Source organism: Budorcas taxicolor, chromosome 6 (assembly GCF_023091745.1).
Source record: "Budorcas taxicolor isolate Tak-1 chromosome 6, Takin1.1, whole genome shotgun sequence".
In the NCBI taxonomy this organism is placed as follows: domain Eukaryota; kingdom Metazoa; phylum Chordata; class Mammalia; order Artiodactyla; family Bovidae; genus Budorcas; species Budorcas taxicolor.
In genome coordinates, this window is record NC_068915.1 from 115,736,633 (window position 1) to 115,754,440 (window position 17,808).

A 17,808-nucleotide genomic window follows, 5' to 3' on the forward strand; every position below is an offset into this window, starting at 1 on the left:
CGGCTGCACTCTGAGCCGCCCGCCTCCTCTCAGCCCGCCCGGCAGCCTGCTCCCTGGACACCCCAGGCATCGTCAGACGCCGCCAGGGCCACACAGCGGCAGGGACACGCGTGGAAGCCGCATCACCCGGGGGCCGGGAGCAGCGGGAGCTAGTGGTGCAGGGGTGCGGGCAGCCAGGCCCCCAGGCTGTTGCGCCCCGCCCCCCTCCACGCCCCCGCCCTGGCGCTCATCGCCGCCCGGATAGCGCTGGGCCCCGCTGGACGGAGGGCGGGGAGGGTGCCAGCGCTGCGACGCGCGGGCGGCGCCCGCTCTCCCCCCGCCCCCGGCACAAAGCGAGCAGACCAGGCCTCCTGCTGTACTAATGTATTCCATCTTTCAAAAAGAAAGACATGATTTTAATATTACTTAACAATATGTTAAAAAAGTAGCCAGGCAGGCTCCGTGTTAATACAGTTGTACACTCTACAGACTTCATGGTGTGAGTACTGGTGGGTGTTTGCTCGGAACGGTCTCGTTCTGCGGGGTCTTACACAAGCTGGCTACAAGTCGGGGGTCAGACACGGACGCGCGACGTGGACACTCTGGACAGTGGACTGTGGAGGACGGCGGGCCCGCCCGCCCGGGCCCCCGGTGGCCGCGGGGGGAGCTGGGCGGAGCCCCCCGGGGGCAGGTGGTGGGACAGGGCGAGACGCAGAGGGCCGGCCGCGCGGGGACGGCTCGTCCGGCCGGCTCACGCACAGACAACACGCACACGAGCTCACAGCGCGGCCGAGCAGCAGGCTCTTGTCGGGGGGCTGGGCCGGCCACCGCGCCGCCCTCTCCAGCATCCTCGTTCAGTGGGCAGCAAAGGTGGCTTTTTTCAAGCTGAAGTTGGACCAGTTGATGGACAGTCTTTGTCGGGTCTGCCTGGCAGAATCCAAACAGAATCTGGAAGACAGCAAGCGGTACAGTCACGGGGTGGGGTGGGGGGGGCGTGGCCCAGCGTGGCCGGAGCTGAGACGCCCAACAACCCCCGCCCCAGCTCTCCGCTGGGACCGAGGCCACGGCTGCTGGGGAGGGCGGTCCCCCCGCGGGACAGCGGCCAGCGCCCTGGACACCCCTGCGGATCCGTGTCTTTTCCTCTCGGTCCGCAGGGAGAGGGCCCGGCCGGGCCCTGCCACGGCCGGCACCCTGCCCTCCCTTACCCACGAGTCACGAGGGTGTGACTGAAACACGACTCTGCACCACCAGGACACACAACACTGTCCCCCACCGCCCTCGGGGCAGGTCAGCGCAGCCCGGCGCCCCCAGGCCTGTCTGCTCTGCAGCTCGTTCCGGGGCAGTGAAGGCCAAGTTCTGCACTCAATGAGGGAAAGGATGTTTTCTTTCAAAACCTTCTGCATCATTTCTGAAATCCTCACCCTTCCCTCACTGATGTGGTAGCAGGAATCTGAATTAAACCATAAAATGGTACAGCTCAGCAGGGGCAGCGCTTCCACCTCATCCAGGGTCGACCTTGGAGCCGTGGCCCAGAGGACTCTGTCCAGGGAGGGGACGCCCCTTGGCCAGCCTGCCCACCCCCACCCACCCACCCACCCTGGTGAAGGGGTGCACCGTCGCCCAGAACCCAAACCCCGAGTCCAGTGAGGCTGCCTTTTAGAGCTTCCGGAAGCTTCCACCTCTGCCGCCTCCTTCGCACGCAGCCAGGGTGCTCAGCGGCTCCGGGACTGAACCCAAGCAAGGCTCGGGCGCTGGCAGCAGCCAGCCCGCCTCCTCCCCCGACGCCAACCACTTCCCTCAGGCGTGTTCCACGCTGTCACGCAGACACGCCCCCGTGTGTGCGCGACACCCGTGTGGCTATGATGTAAAAGCCTGGGCACCCAGCCCCAGGCAAAAAACCCTGCACGGCCAAGCCCAGGAGCGGGGCTGAGCCCCAGACGCAGCCAGCCAGCCCGGCCTGGTCACCACAGGGCCTCACGGTTCTCTGCAGGGTCGGGACCTCGCAGGCGTCCACAGGTGCTGGGGCTGACCTCTCCACTCGGCCGCGTCCTTCGCCACCGTGGGCGTGCAGTCCTGCCGCGAGGCTGCACCAGGCTGAGCGGACAGGACCCTGGAGGGCGCTCCCGGCGCGGACACGGCGGGCCTGGGCGTGGGATCCCGGGGGCACAGGATAGGCCGTTGCAAGCTCAGTGGATCCGCCAAGCTCTTTTCCTCGGGGGCACCTGATGCTCCGCTTCTTGCCTGCAGTGGGGCCGGGCCTGGCCACTCCCAGCACCAGCTGGCTGAGGCCTCCACAGGGAACCCGTCACAAGCTTTCTGGGCCACTGACTGCTTCGTCTGCCCGCCTGTCAAGAGGTCGGTCTGTCTGTCCACAACAACCTGCAAGGCTTGCACACCCTGATGTGAATCCTGCGATGTGCCTGCTGCAGTCCTGTTTTCTCACTTTTTCTATTAAAAAGCAAGTTGTTGATTTTAGCGCAGCTTATCAATCTTTTATTTTATGGTTGGTGGGTCTGAGAAGGGCTTCCCTGGTGACTCAGATGGTGAAGAATCTGCCTGCAATGCGGGAGACCTGGGTTCAATCCCTGAGTTGGGAAGATCCCCTGGAGAAGGAAATGGCTACTCCAGTGTTCTGGCCTGGAGAATCCCATGGACAGAGACAGGAGCCTGGTGGGCTACAGCCATGGGGTCACACAGAGTCGGACACAACTGAGCAACTAAGGCCAGCACATGATACAAAGAATAAATACAGAGTGGACACCATGGGCTAGCAGCCAGGCCGGGGCCCCTGCCGGCACCAAGCCCCGAGCCCGCCTCACCTCGGAAGGAATCACCGACCTGGCTTTTTACGCTGATCACCTCCGTGCCTTTCTTTACAGTCCTAACATCTGTGTATGCATCCCTGAACAAGACACTTCATTTCTAAAGACAGACTTCGCCGAGGCGTAACTGCCGCGCAGCACACTGCAGGGAGTGTCTGGGAAATGAGCCCATCGGGGAGGACACCGCACGAGTCTGCGCCGCCCCAGGTCTCCTGGCCGCCCTGGCCCCAGGCCAGCCACCTGCCGTCTGTCTCCCCACGCCGCCCCCGCTCCCTGGACCTCACTCCAGTGGGGCCTCCGTGGAGCGTGCACGTGCCCCGCAGCAGCCCTGGGTGGAGAAGCACCACCTGTCTGCTGGTGTGCGTGGCCCTGGGGGTCACTGCCAGGCTGGGGCTGTAAGTAAGACTTGCAGGAACGTCCAGGAACAAGTCTTGGCATGAGCATCCACTCTCTTCTCCCGTGAGCTTTCGCGGAGACCCCTGGAGAGGAGCTGCTGGACTGAACGGCAGGCACACTAAACGGTGTACTTCAGTCTGCCTGATTTCAAGTCCCCGTGATGGCATCATCGTGTGCGCTCTTGCGTGCTGGGTCTTGTCTGACATGCAGTGTGTAAGGAGTGTCCACGGTGAACACGGCTCGGCTCCATCCCTTTCCCCTGCTGTGACATTCCTCCCCGGGCTGTATCGCAGGTCCGTCCCCACATGCTCCAGAAACACTGCGTTGAATTCCACAGAACCCTTCCTGGGTTTTAAATTTACAGGTAAACTCGGGGAAGCGCAACGGCTTAAGGTGCCAACCCTCCTGCGAGCGCACATGGAGCCTCTGAGACCTGGGTCTTCCACGCTCCTCTGTGGCCCGATTGACAGACACAGCACAGACTTTGGCGCTGTGATGACTGCTGTCTTTATTCAAACTCCGTTTCTGACTTACCAACGGGGAGAGAACAGCAGCTGACTCCGGCGCACTGACCCTACAGCCGGCTCTCGCTACACTGTGCTGCGCGCTGTCACTCCCCACACAGATCAGCTCGCTCTGAGTGAAAGCCTGCTTCCTCCCTGCAGGCCTCGGGCCCCTGGTCTCGGCTCCTGTCCCTCTGTCTGTCCCGCGTACCGTGCGCAAGGCTGAGCAGCAGCGCTGACGGCAGGTCAGCTCCAAAGGCGCTTCCACACTCCTCCCACTTTGGAAGATGCTCCACCCACGTCTCTCTCTCTGCTGGTGAATCCCCCCTTTTTTCAGGCTAAAGATATTTCCTTCCACTGCTTACTGTTTTTTCTTTAATTAATTATAAATGGGTCCTAAGATCTTAGCAAAGGTATTGTCTGAACCCACTGAAATGACTGCATGCCTCTTCTTTCATAATGTAGCAAAAAACACTTCCTAATAGTAATTCAGTCCTGGAATAAGCCAGTTTGGTCACATGCAGCTTTTTAAAAACATACTGTTGTGACTTGGAATGTGAGTATTTTCTTGATGATTTCACATCTGACATTCTTGAGAGAAACAAATCTGCGGTCATCCATTTTCTCTGGTGCTACTTTTAGCAGCTTTTGGTATCAGTGTTGCATTTCTTTCCTAACATGAAGCGGGGGGGACTTCCCTGGAGGTCAGTGCCTAAGACTGGTTTTTAATGTTTTCAAAGAATCAAATTTTGGTTTTGCTGATCTCTGGTTCCTGTTTCATTATTTCTGTTATGTATTATCTCCTTTGTTTCACTTTCTTCCAGTTTATTCTATTGTTGCTTTTCTAATTTCTCAAATGAAATCCTAACTCACTAATTTCCAGGTTTTTACTACCCAACTCCAGCATTTAAGGCTTCAGTGGAAGTGCTCTCAAGAGCAAGCCTTTTCTCAGGCTTTCCTACAGCACAGTTGACTGACAATGTGCGCTGTTCTGCTGTGCACTGGAGTGGCTCAGTTATGCCTCTGCGTCTTTTCATCTCCTTTTCCGTGCGGCCGATCACAGGACACTGCATGCAGCTCCCTGCGCTCTGCAGGAGGACCTTGCTGTCCACCGATTCTGCATGGAGGCGCCTGCTCACCTGTTCTCCGCGGAGCAGTTTGCATCTCCTAATCCCGAACTCCCACTCCACCCTCCGCAACCTCCCTCCCTGTGGCGACACCAGACTGCGCTGTAGGCCTGTGACTCTGCTTCTGCCTCACAGACAGGCTCCCATGTGCTGCAGTTTAGATTCCACACATGACTGACATCATGGGACACTCACCTTTTCCTTTCTTACTTCACTTACTAGGATCATCTCTAGGTCCATCCATGTTGCTGCAATGGCATCATTTCATTATTTTTATGGCTGGTTAATATTCCATCGTGTCTGACTTTTTGTGACCGCATGGACTGCAGCACGCCAGGCCTCCCTGTCCATCACCAACTCCCGGAGCTCACTCAGACTCACGTCCATCAAGTCGGTGATGCCATCCAGCCATCTCATCCTGTCGTCCCCTTCTCCTCCTGCCCCCAATCCCTCCCAGCATCAGAGTCTTTTCAAATGAGTCAGCTCTTGACATCAGGTGGCAAAAGTACTGGAGTTTCAGCTTCAGCATCAGTCCTTCCAATGAACACCCAGGACTGATCTCATTTAGAATGGACTGGTTGGATCTCCTTGCCGTCCGAGGGACTCTCAAGAGTCTTCTCCAACACCACAGTTCAAAAGCATCAATTCTTTGGCGCTCAGCTTTCCTTATAGTCCATCTCTCACATCCATACGTGACTGCTGGAAAAACCATAGGTTTGACTAGATGAACCTTTGTCAGCAAAGTAACGTCTCTGCTTTTGAATATGCTGTCTAGGTTGGTCCTAACTTTCCTCCCAGGGAGCAAGCGCCTTTTAACCCCATGGCTGCAGCCACCGTCTGCGGTGACCGTGGAGCCCAAATAGTCTCTCACTGTTCCCACTGTTTCCCCGTCTACCTGCCATGAGGTGATGGGACCGGATGCCAGGATCGCAGTTTTCTGAATGTTGAGTTTTAAGCCAATTTTTCCGCTCTCCTCTTTCACTTTCATCAAGAGGCTCTTTAGTTCTTCGCTTTCTGCCGTAAGTGTGGTGTCATCTGCCTATCTGACGTTATCCACATTTCTCCCGGCAATCTTGATTCCCGCCTGGGCTGCATCCTTCCAGCCCCGCGTTTCTCGTGATGTCCTCTGCATGTCAGTTAAATGAGCAGGGTGGCAAGATACAGTAGCCTTGATGTACTCCTTTCCTGATTTGGAACTAGTCTGTTGTTACATGTCCAGTTCTAACTGTTGCTTCCTGACCTGCATACAGATTTCTCAGGAGGCAGGTCAGGTGGTCTGGTATTCCCATCTCTCTCAGAATTTTCCACAGTTGTTGTGATCCATACAGTCAAAGGCTCTGGCATAGTCAATAAAGCAGAAGTAGATGTTTTTCTGGAACCCTCTTGCTTTTTCGATGATCCAACAGATGTTGGCAATTTGATCTCTGGTTCCTCTGCCTTTTCTAAATACAGCTTGAACATCTGGAAGTTCACTGTTCACGTCCTGTTGAAGCCTGGCTTGGAGAATTTTGAGCATTACTTTGCTAGCGTGTGAGATGAGTGCAATTGTGCGGGAGTTTGAACATTCTTTGGCATTGCCTTTCTTTGGGACTGGAATGAAAACTGACCTTTTCCAGTCCTGTGGCCACTGCTGAGTTTTCCAAATTTGCTGGCATACTGAATGCAGCACTTTCACAGCATCATCTTTTAGGACCTGAAATAGCTCAGCTGGAATTCCATCACTTCCACTAGCTTTGTTCATAGTGATGCTTCCTAAGGCCCACTGACTTCGCATTCCAGGATGTCTGGCTCGAGGTGAGTGATCACGCCATCGTGGTTATCTGGGTCATGAAGATCTTTTTTGTACAGTTCTTCTGTGTGTTCTCGCCCCCTGTTCTTAATATCTTCTGCTTCTGTTAGGTCCCTACTGTTTCTGTCTTTTATTTTGCCCATTTATTGTGTCTAATTCTCTGTAAGGCCCAAATTGCTTTTTGTATCTTGAGGCTGTTTTATTAAACACGTAGGTTTAAAATTCCTATTTCTTCCTAACAAATGGAGCATTTTATCATTAGGAGCAAACTTCACCTATCCCTTGTGTTAAAATGCATTTCATCTGAGAATAGCACAGCTGGAGCAGAGCTGTCTTTCTCTGTGTTTCCCCCTCTCTTTTCTGAGAAAACAGTCTGATTTACTTTTGGCCACGCTGGCTCTTCGTGGCTGTTCGCCGGCTGCAGTAAGCCAGGCTGCTCCTGGTGGCGACGTCTCCTGTCGGGGAGCCCGGGCTCAGGCAGCTGCGGGGCCTGGGCTGGGCGGCCCTCTGCAGGCAGGACCTCCCCAGACTGCGGTGAACACGCGTCTCCCGAGCTGGCAGGCAGGTTCTCCACCACCGAGCCCCCAGGGGAGCCCCCTGTCCCTTTCCAGTACAGTTCAGGTTATTTTCTTGTATATAGCATATATACGTATTTATGTGTATATACATTAAAAAAACACCACAATCTGACAAACTCTGTTCTTTCTGCTTGCTGCCTATAATGGGCACTGAGACAGCTGGACTTCTGCCATCTTTGTAGAATCTATTGTGCTCTCTCTACACTTGTTTTTTGAGTTTTTATTTTTTTCCCTCCTACTGATTACCAGTTTATACATTTTATTTCTATTATTTTAATGTTTGCTATTAAAATTGTGTCCAGCCCATTTAGGTTCAGTCTGAATGGTAACTACCCTAGCAATGAAAAAGGGGCTGAGGATACTCAGCTCTGATCACATCACACCGAGCAGATGTGTTGCTGATGCTCAGTACTGGGGCTCCTTTACGTATAATGTCAGTCAGACATTTACCAAGATTCACCAGGAAGCTGTTTCCTTCCTTCCTGTATCAGACTAATCTCCTGAGCTCAATTTCCCTTTTCTTGTGCCTTGCTGTATGGCTCCTGAGATCCTAGCTCCCTGAGACCATGCCCCTGCAGCGTAAGCACAGAGCTAACTACTGGACTGCCGAGGAATTCCCGATTTCCTTTTTTGAAAGTATAATTTTACAGCTTCCTTTTAAACCGGTCTCCCTGCAGCACGCTCCTGCAGCCCTTCTTTATCATGGGGAAGGAGAACTTTGTGGGGTTCATGCTTGCAGACTGACAGTCTTCTCCGACACTAGGCATCGCCCATGGTCTCTGACTTTGAACGCCATGTGGAGGAGCGGAGTTCTGTTTGTTTATCCTATTGGTATACGCTGTGCTTCTGATTCTGTAGATTCGTGTTTCTCACCAGTTCTGCAAATCCTCGTCTCTTTAAATCCTGCTTTTCCACCGTCTCTCCATCTCCTCTCAGAGGGGCTTCAGCTAGACGTGCATTAGACTGGGCCTCCTCGTCGCCTGACCCTTCGTCCACACTTTCTATTTCCCTTACCTCTCGGTGCATTCCAGCGTGCCTTCCAGTTCATCCATTCCCTCTTCAGCAGTGTCGAATCTATCACCTGTCTGTCAAGACCTTGATTTTAACAAGTCTGTTTTCACTTCCAGATTTTTATTGTTTTTCCTAAGTCCTGGGTGCTTGACAATCTTTGTTTATAATAAGTCATCTATGATTATAAGCTGCAGGAATCCTGCAGGTCCACCTTGGGGAAACTTTCCTCCGAAGTGTCACCAACATCCCAGAAATGCCCTATTATTCCATTCCCTGACCTCCAGAACCCAGCTTCAGGGCAAACTGTGGAAGAATTCTATAATTTAGCTGTACCTTCCTTTGGACTTTGTACAAACACGTTCATATCATCTGAGAATGACAATTCCACGTCTTCATCTGAATCCTTATCCCTTTGTTTCATTTTATGTCTTTAGAAATAAAAGTTGTGATAAGAGGCATCCTTATTAACATTATTAATCTCAAAGAATAGCTTTTAATGTTTCACTGTTAAGTATAACATCCGCTGTATTTTATGGATACGCTGCATTATGCTAAGGATGTGCCTTCTGTCCTAGTTAAGAGTTTCCATTGTGAAAGCTTAACTTTAGCAAATGCTTTATCATCTCCTAAGAGGTAAAACACACACACATTATACAATAAACATAGTTTTCAGAAACACTTAGAATTTTGTATCTCAAATATGAATTAATGACACTGGAATATGCTTCTTTTTTCAGTGTGAGTGTGTGTGTTTTCTGAAACAAAGAATTAAAGTACTGCTAAATAAAGAACAAAGCACTTTAAAGAAATTTCTTGCCGTAACTCAAATAGACAAAATATTACTGAAATTGACAAACACTATTAAACATGTCTGCATACCAGAAAAATGGAATACATTATCCAAAATGTTACTTTTCACCTTAAGAGCGCGCCCTATCCCTGTTCCAGCACCAGCACACATAGAGATCAGTGGGAAGAGCTGTGAGAACAAAGGCGAGGGCCCACGGCCCCGGTGACGCCGCGGTCGAGGACCGCTGTGAGATGCCCCGTGACGCCGTGAGCCCAGCTCCACACCCACGGGGAAGGGGGCGGTGGCCGTGAGGGCAAGGAGGCCAGCGCGTGTGCAGGGGTGTGGGTGGGGCACGGCACAGTGGCCAGGCTGCGGGGCCGCTGACACGACCTCTGCCGCAGGCTGACGGCAGTGCTCTGGGAGGGACATGCACGGCATCACGGAACCCCTGCTGCCTCAGACGCCAGGCCTAACCCTTACCTTTTGAAATATTCCACTTCCCTCTCCGTCTCATCCATGTCCACGCTGTCTAGGTCGATATCTTTAGGCAGAAAGACATCATCTGCAAAGTGAAAGAGGCAAGTCAACTAAACGGCAGGCCATCTTACCAGAACGGAGCAAAGCGCTTGGTTTTACTTCAACCGCTTCACAAACTAACCTTTTCCAGGATGAGATTTTGCAAAGGGCCAGAGGTGGGCGGATACCGTGGGATGAGCCGACTCGTGTGGAGCGAAGGCCCCACAGAGGTGGCGCAGGGGCTGCGGCCTGGGGAGAGCCCTCGAGAGGCCACACTCCCGGTCCCAGGTCCCCGCTGGAGGGGCAGGGGCAGGGCTGCCAGCAGCTGCGCGGCACGTCTGGGCCCTGGACCAAGCCTCTGGAGGAACCCGGCTCTCCCGGGCCTTCGGCTCATTCGAGCACCCTCCAGAGACTTTATCATCAGCCTGAGGCTGTCCCAACCAAAGAGTAAGGCTGTCTTTCAGTCTGCAGGTGAGGAGCCCTCTTTGGAGACAGGTTACAGCAGGCAGCCTCGGCACCTCTGGGGTCCTTAACTCTCTCCTCTGCTTTGCCCTCAGTACGGGGCCTGCAAGATGTGGTGCGCTTCCTGCCTGAGCTCAGGTGCCAGAGGCTCCATCCGTGCACACCTACACACTGTGGGGGCTGGGGTGGGGGTGGGGGGGCGTGGTGCCCGCGCACCAGCAGGCTCCACCCAAGGAGCGTGCAGAGGCCGCCGCTGCTCTGTGCAAGGCCGCTCCCCACTTTAGCATGGGACAACTTTTGCAATCTTCCCTAAAGGCTCTCTTTCCTCCTCTCACCAGGCATTTGCACAGGAGTGTAACAGAGTACACCCCGTTAACACAGCTACAGTGCTGGAGCCACCGCCTAGCTGCACACCAGCTGCCCACAGTTCTGAAGAGTCCCAGCGGCAGGCGGGGGCCGTCATACCCACCCGCCACAGCAACGCCGCCCCCAGGACCAGCAGGACCACAGCCCCCTGCGGAGCTTACTGCCTGGGTCCTTCCCTGAAGCCCTGTCCCCCTGGCTTCACTCACAGCTGGACGCCAACAGCACCACCCCATCCCAACCTCCGCTGGGCCACACGTGCACAGAGCCACCTCCTCCGTGCAGCCACCCTAGGCGGGCACAGCCACACCCCTCCACTTCCGCTCCTCACGATCCTGCCCCCGGTCAGCAGGCTGGGCACGCCCCTTGTCAACTGCCAGGGACGCCTGTGCCCCATCCCTGCTGCTGCTTCCTGCCGTGCCCCCCGCCCCACCCCCCCATCCACACAGTGTCGCCTTCACCAGGCTCCTCCCCTCGCAGAGACCGCTCTCCAGGCCTCCGGTGCACACCTCCCAGCAGCACCGCCGGGGGGGGGGGGGGAGGGGGGGGGGTGCCGCGGGCGTGCTCAGGGATACTGCACGCGAGGAGAGAGGTAGTGAGCCAGGAGGTTTATGAGTTAAGAAAATGACGACCTGGAAAGCCCAATCGCAAGCTGTTCCACAGATATGATAGTTCCAGAAGAAGAGCAGCTTCAACCACAAAAAAAAAACAGCAGGAGGTGGTCTGCCGGAGATGCTGCCTCTATAAAGTGATTTCTGATACTCTTCTGATTAGAACAGACAACCAGGGTCAAAAATCGTGGTATAAGGAAAAAGTAGGATGAAACTATAGCCAGGTTCAGTATTGGACAGACATTTTTTGCACAAATAAACTGTATTAACCAGAGTGGAGAGAAAGATGACCTAAGACAGTCCAGGCCTGGCTGGCTGCTCACGTGCAGACCACGGAAACTGCAGGCTTCTCTCGAGCTCGGAAGACTTGCCCCGGCCCTGATGGAGGACACGCGCCCAGAATCTCTGCAGGAGGCGGGTGCCTGCTGTGCTCACTCGCGGGCAGGCCTACGAGCACCACGTGCTCTGACGACAGGGCAGACACAGCACAGCCAAGAGTGGGGCGAGAAGGGACCGCAAAGTGGGGAGCGGAGAGGAGGCGCTCGGCGTGAGGCTGCCCGCGGCAGGGAGCAGGGCCACGCCCACCAGGAGCAGGGCGGGGCCTGCAGGGCGGGGCGCCAGCAGAGCGCCACACGTGTTCTGAAACAGGGACTCGGCACCCAGAGAGAGAGGCCACACAGGAAACAGGTCTAATAATCACTCGGTCATGTCAGGGCTGTCCGATCAGTACAGGGAAAGGGGCTCACCTCACCTGCGGTGCGTAAGACTGTCAATATGGCTCACACAGCAGGACTCAGGTGTCTAAGCTGTATACAAGGCAACGACCTAAAACCAAGCGACTCAGAAAGGCCAGAAACGGAGGGGGGATGACAAGGGTGCCTGCCAGGCAAACAGAAGCAGAGGGACAAAGGAGAAGTCAGGCCAAGAGCAAGAAGCACAACAGAAAGGAGAGCCTGAGCAATAAAAGCCGCGGTTCAGTAAGGAATTGTTGGGGATGTGCACCAAGTAACGCAGAAGCCGCCTCTGTAAAACAAAACGCAGGGAAAAGGCCTCGATAATAAATGACAGAACACGGGTTAAGAGGGCAAAAGCCAAGAAAGTTATGGAAGACTCGAATATAATTCAAAGTATATCATGGATATAAGCGTATTTAGACATAGATTTGTACCATGAAAACAGAAAATATACTTTTATCTCAGATGCACACAGAGCAACCACAAAAACTAGTCACAAAGATGATACCAGGAATTTAATATCACCAGTAATTAAAAGCAGAAATATAAATACTACTCTTGAATCACAGAGTCCAAAACCTAGAAATTATTAATATAAGAGAGGTTCTCCCATCTGGAAATCTAAAAGCCACCTATTAAACTACTGGGTGAAAGGGGGTAAAAACTACATGGAAATTACTGAATTTCTAAAAAAGGAACCAAGTGGAAATATTATCCGATATTATGAGATATACTTAAAGGGAAAGTTCAGAGAAAAATTTTTCAGAGAAAAATTCAAAGTGTTACTTTGATCAATAAAACTGAAAGAATGAAAAGAAATGAACTCAATTCCCAAGTGGAAAAGTTGTAAAGAACAATGAAGTGAAACCAAAAAAGGCACAGGAAAAAAAAAGAAAAATGGAAACGAACGCAGCAAAGAATGAAAAGATACCTAATTACTAAATCAAGAGTCTTTAAAAAAAAATTATATAAACTATTTTAGAGTCAAACACAAGAGGGAGAAAGGAAGCACAAATGTACAACATAGGAAATGATGAGAGGAAAACCACCATTAAAAGAAATTTTTTAAAAAGAATGTACTTTGGGGACATCCATGGTGGTCCATTGGTAAAGAATCCACCTTCCAATGCAGGGGACGCAGGTTCAAACCCTGGTCGGGGAACTAAGATCCCACATGCCTTGGGGCAACGAAGCCAGGTGCCACAGCACAGCTAAAAACAAACAAAACAAACAAAATGCGTGTGCTCTGCAGGCGTCTGTGCAACTAGGCTGGAAAACTAGCTGGACTGATAGTTTAGCACAGAAACATAGTTTACAAAAATTAACCTCATAAAAGACAGAAATACCTTAACAAACCAATTACCACAGAGGAGAGAGAGAATGTTATCAGGAAACTACCCGCAAAAAAGGCGCTAAGCCCAGGGGGCTGCACGGGAGACTCCCCTCAAATCACTAAAGCCTGCACGGTCCCAGTGGAGAGCGAATTTCTCATGAATACTGAAAAAAAAAAAAACAAAAAAAACAAACCAACCCTTCCTAATCATTATGAAGTGCAACAGGTCTAAGAAGAAAAATGTTTATACCGATGCTAGAAAACCTCTGACAAAAATCAGCTCCCTCTTGATAAAATATTTTTTAAAAGTAGGAATTATTGGATATTTTCTTAACGTGATAAACTATATGAACCTTAAAGCCAAAATCTTAATATAGAAATATCAAACGTTTCCAGTAAGTTAGGAACGATGCAGTTAGGCAAGAGAAAACGAGGCGTAAGGACTGGAAAAGTAGAAGCAAAGCCTTCTCTATCTGCGAACGGACGACAGAAGAGCTGAGGGAGTCCTCAAGACTGAAGGAACTCACTCGGGTGGAAGGCGGAGAGCTAAGGCGCAGGAAGCAGCGGTTTTCACGCATGAACACAAAGGCCAGGCGGAGGAGCGCGAGCCACGGGCACAGGGCGAGCCCAGCGGCCCCATTCAGAAAGGGTAATGAGAAGCAAGGCTCGCTGTAGTAACACACACTTCACTAAACATACCCAAAGCTCGTCTCAACACGGAGTCAATGGAACAACTACACGGAGGCACCTTGCGTTTCTTCATGGTGGGGTTAATGGTGTGTATGTTCACGCTCACAATCCCCTCAGCTTGCACTTTGAGCATCTCTGCGCTCAGGGGTTTCACATGCCTGGCTACTGCGCTGGATGGTCCAAAGTTAGAACGTAAGACGGCAGAAAACAGCTCATTCAAATTGCAAGCAAGGAAGATTAAATACTTAGGAATAAGCTCAATAAGAAATGTGAAAAACCTATTAAAGAAAACTTAAAACGTTCCAAAAAGAGATAAAGTGGATTTGAACACATGGAAAAACGCCCCCTGTGCTTGGTAAGGACAAACAACAGCATATAAACCAATTCTTCCTAAATTAAGTCATAAATTTAGCACAGTGCCAATAAAGATATCAACAAGGGTTTTTCTTTTTTAAGGGCGTTAGGCACATTTATGAGCTTCCCTGGTGGCTCAGAAGTTAAAGCGTCTGCCTGCAGTGTGGGAGACCCGGGTTCGATCCCTGGGTTGGGAAGATCCCCTGGAGAAGGAAATGGCAACCCACTCCAGTGTTCTTGCCTGGAGAATCCCATGGAGGGAGGAGCTTGGTGGACTACAGTCCACAGGGTCGCAAAGAGTCAGAGTCGACTGAGCGGCTTCACTTTCACTTTCTTTACTTTCAGGCACATTTACACCAAAGTTCCTATGGGAATACAAACCCGAACAGCCGAGAAAACACTGGAAAAGCCTGAGGAGAGAGGAGCCGTCGCAGCAGCTCACCAGCACACCCAGGGCGGGCGGACACGCAGGGGGAAGAGGCACAGAAACACGGAAGGAAAGGCAGAGAACACCTGGGGGAGAAGAACGGCCCTTCCTGCGGGACGCCGCCTGAGAAACGCAGAAGGGACAAAGGAGCAGCGCCGTCACGACTGTCTGAGCGAGGGCTGCTGGCCATGGACGCTCAAAACTAGCAGGCGAGTGCCTGGTGCAGCACGCGGGGCTCGTCTGCCCCCACGACACTGGGCCTGAGCACAGGCGGGAGGCGTGGTCCTCACGGAGGAGGGACGCCCCGCCCAGCGGCCTGGGAGGCCCAGGGTCACCGCCAGGCGGGCACGGTGCCCTTCTGACCGCGCTGCGCCCACAGACACAGTGCCGCTGCCAACAACGCACAGCCTGAGCCCCACTGTGAGGGAACGGCACCCAACTGGAACGGCTCTAAAAGGAGTCATCCTGAGCACGGATGGGCCGCATTCCTCAGAAAGGCGAGGTCTGGGAAAGGGAGGAACTGACAGGGGCCCCGGGGAGGGCCCTGCACCAGGAGAAATGAGCTTTCCCTTAAAGGATGCTACGGGACAAACAGAGCAACAGCAGCGAGGCTGAGGTCTCTGAGGCAGAGGACGGCCTGTGCGGCGTCGACTCCCTGCCTCCAGCCACTGTCCCGTGGTCCAGAAGAGAGGGCCCTCGCTGGAGGACACACACAGGACCGTCTAAATGGAAAATGGCAAACAACTCTCCTCTGGCTCAGAAACACAGTCTGGAGGCCAGGAGGACAGAGCCAGTGTGACCGCTGACCTGGGGGTGGGCGGGGTCCTCGCGCTCTTCCCGCAGCCTGGGGCTTGGAGGCTACCTCACGACAACCAGACGTGGCGACAGTGCCCATGTGGCCCTGTGCTGGCAGAACGGCCCTGAGGCAGAAGCCAGCACGTGCCCGCGGGCTGCGCGGCCCGGGGTGACGGGGAACCCCCGCACTCACCGATGGAGCTGCTGGCACGCTCCCCCTTCTTCTTCTTGCTCTTCCTGCCCCGGCCCTTGGGCTGCGGGGACTCTGCGGGCACTGGCTTGCCGCCGCTCTGCAGAGGCTCGCTGGGCGCAGAGGGCTCCGTGGGGCCTGGGCCCGGCTTCTCTTCGCGGACGTGGTTCAGGTGCTTCCTATTGTTGTTGTTGCTGTTAACCTTTGTCTCCTCCCTTCGGTGGCCCGCCAAGGGCGGGAGCTCCAGCACTCTGGCCTTGGGCTCGGCCTGCGGCCGGGGCCGGGCCGGGCCCTCTGGGGCCCGGGGGGGCTCCGCGGGCTTCCTGGTGGGCTCGCCGGTGGCCTTGCTGCCCGGCCGCGGCTTCTGCGGGCCGGCGCCCCCTTTGTGGTGATGCACCATGTCCAGCAGGAAGGACAGCGGCTCTGGCTGCTCCCCGCCAATCCCCTTGGGCAGGAGCCGCTTGGCCTCCCTGGCGTCCACGGGCTCGGTGGGGTCCGCGTGTCTGGAGGGGTCGGCCCCCGGCCCCGGCCCCGCATGGTCCGCATGTCTGGAGGGGCAGGGGGATGAGGTCTCGGGGTCTTCAGTCGGCTCCAGTGAGCCGTTGTGGATGGTCTCGGCGCCAGGCGCTGACTCTGTGGCTGCCTGGAAGCTGCTGGCGAGCATGTCCAGCTTGGGGCAGTCCTTCGCGAGCCGGTCCTTCTTCTTCTTCTTCACGGCCCGCAGGGTCTGGAGCTCCTGCAGCCGCCGCAGCTCCTCCGTCAGCCGCTCGTCCTCGGCCCGCCGCCGCTCCTCGCGCAGGTGCAGGTGGCCCCGGGCCCGCGCCTCCGCCTCCAGGCGCGCCTTCTCTTCCAGCTGCGATGGAAGGGAAGGCAGCGTGAGACACAGGGACACGGGCGCCTGAAGAGCTGAACCGTGCGCTAAGACGGTAAGCTCTGATGGGCTGTGACAGGCCCAAAACTTAGAGCACGCTCACGCCAACGCAGGGGTGACAGGAAACAAGCCCCCACAGTCTGAGCTGCCAGGGGGTCGGGGGTCAGGGAGCAGAGGCCAAAAGCGGGTGTGCGCCCCTGCCCCAATGCGCCCAGCGTCCGGGAGCGGGCGGAGGACGCAGCTGCCAGCACAGGACTGACCGGGCGCCTCGTGGGCGCTGCCAAGCCCATCCAGTGAAGCCCCTGCTGATGCACCCATGCGGGTCACAAGGACACACAAGAAAATGTCTGCTAAGGAACTAGAGATTTTTTCTCCCACCCTAGCAGGTAAAATTCCCAACCTGTGTTCACTAGCTTGATAAGACAGATGACTTTCTAAAACATTCCATGTGACGTGACAGACCGTGCCTTCTCTCTTGCCATCCAACTGGCAGGAAATTAATTTTCATCTCAGGTGAAGACTCTATGTTATTAGTGACACACATTCCAAGAGCACAAGTGGAAAAGATCCCTGCTGTCTAGCAAACAAACGCCCAGTAAGAGAACAGAACAGCCTCTCCGTCACGGGCTCCAGGGAGGCCTGTGCTGGGAAAATGCAAAGGTTCTTCCAGACTTCAACATGCCTCACGATATCTCAGAAGGCAGCGTTTACAACAGACAACCTGTCTTTCTACAAAACTTAAATATAAAATTAGGCTAAAAATTCAATGACAGATTTTCAAAAAATCTCAAAGATCGTTCGAAACTCTTGCTCCAAGTGGCCCCACCGGCACCACGCCCCCGCAACACAGCAGCCACAGTGCTCTGGACCCCCGTCACCCTGAAAAATGGGCTGGGCGGAGAGCACACAGGTGAGTGGGTGCCGGGGGGGGCGGCCTATGCCGAGCCTGGAAGGATGCAGCCACGTCTGGAGTCAGGTCGCCCGCACGGAAAGAGGATGGGGGCCGGGGTGGGGGGCAGCTCAGACACCACCTGCCTGAGTCAAGGCTTCGGGGAACCCAGTGGGAAGTGGATCCCTGGGACCCCGATACCGCAGCGCCGCTGAGCGGAGGACACGCCTCCTACACCAGGTTTGCGGCAGGAGCAGGCCTGTCCCTCCAAGGCCCCCATTAGGCCTTGGGTCAACCCAGGCCTGTCTCAGGACCCAGAGGCACGCCGCCTGCGGCAAACCCACAGCATGCAGTAGCGGCCACCCCCGAGTCGCTGTGAGCGACACCGGAAGCAAACCCCACCCAAGCGGCCCAACCCGTGGTGGGCAGGCCTCCTCACCCCTCACAGGTGCGTCGGCTCCTCCCAAAGCAGCTCAGCCCACGGTCAGAGTCTGCGGCCTGACGAGCCCCCCATGAGCATGGCCTACCCGCCTGCTGAGGGGCTTGGGGAGCCAGGCACCGGGAAGGCCTTCAAGAGA

At 54.6% G+C, this 17,808-nt stretch overlaps 1 protein-coding gene across 4 annotated transcripts in view; it reads right to left on the bottom strand.

Annotated features, from left to right (window-relative positions):
• Positions 1-355: 355 nt before the first annotated feature.
• The window catches only part of FAM193A (family with sequence similarity 193 member A), a 149,594-nt gene continuing 132,141 nt past the window's right edge, over positions 356-17,808 (bottom strand). For all 4 annotated transcript variants that reach the window (XM_052641609.1, XM_052641611.1, XM_052641610.1 and 1 more), the window contains 3 exons: positions 15,474-16,323; positions 9,476-9,557; positions 356-927 (listed from right to left, as the gene is read on the bottom strand). In XM_052641609.1, the coding sequence (XP_052497569.1) occupies positions 834-927; positions 9,476-9,557; positions 15,474-16,323 (1,026 nt within the window). In that variant the 3' untranslated portion in view covers positions 356-833. The remainder of the gene's footprint in view (positions 928-9,475; positions 9,558-15,473; positions 16,324-17,808) is intronic.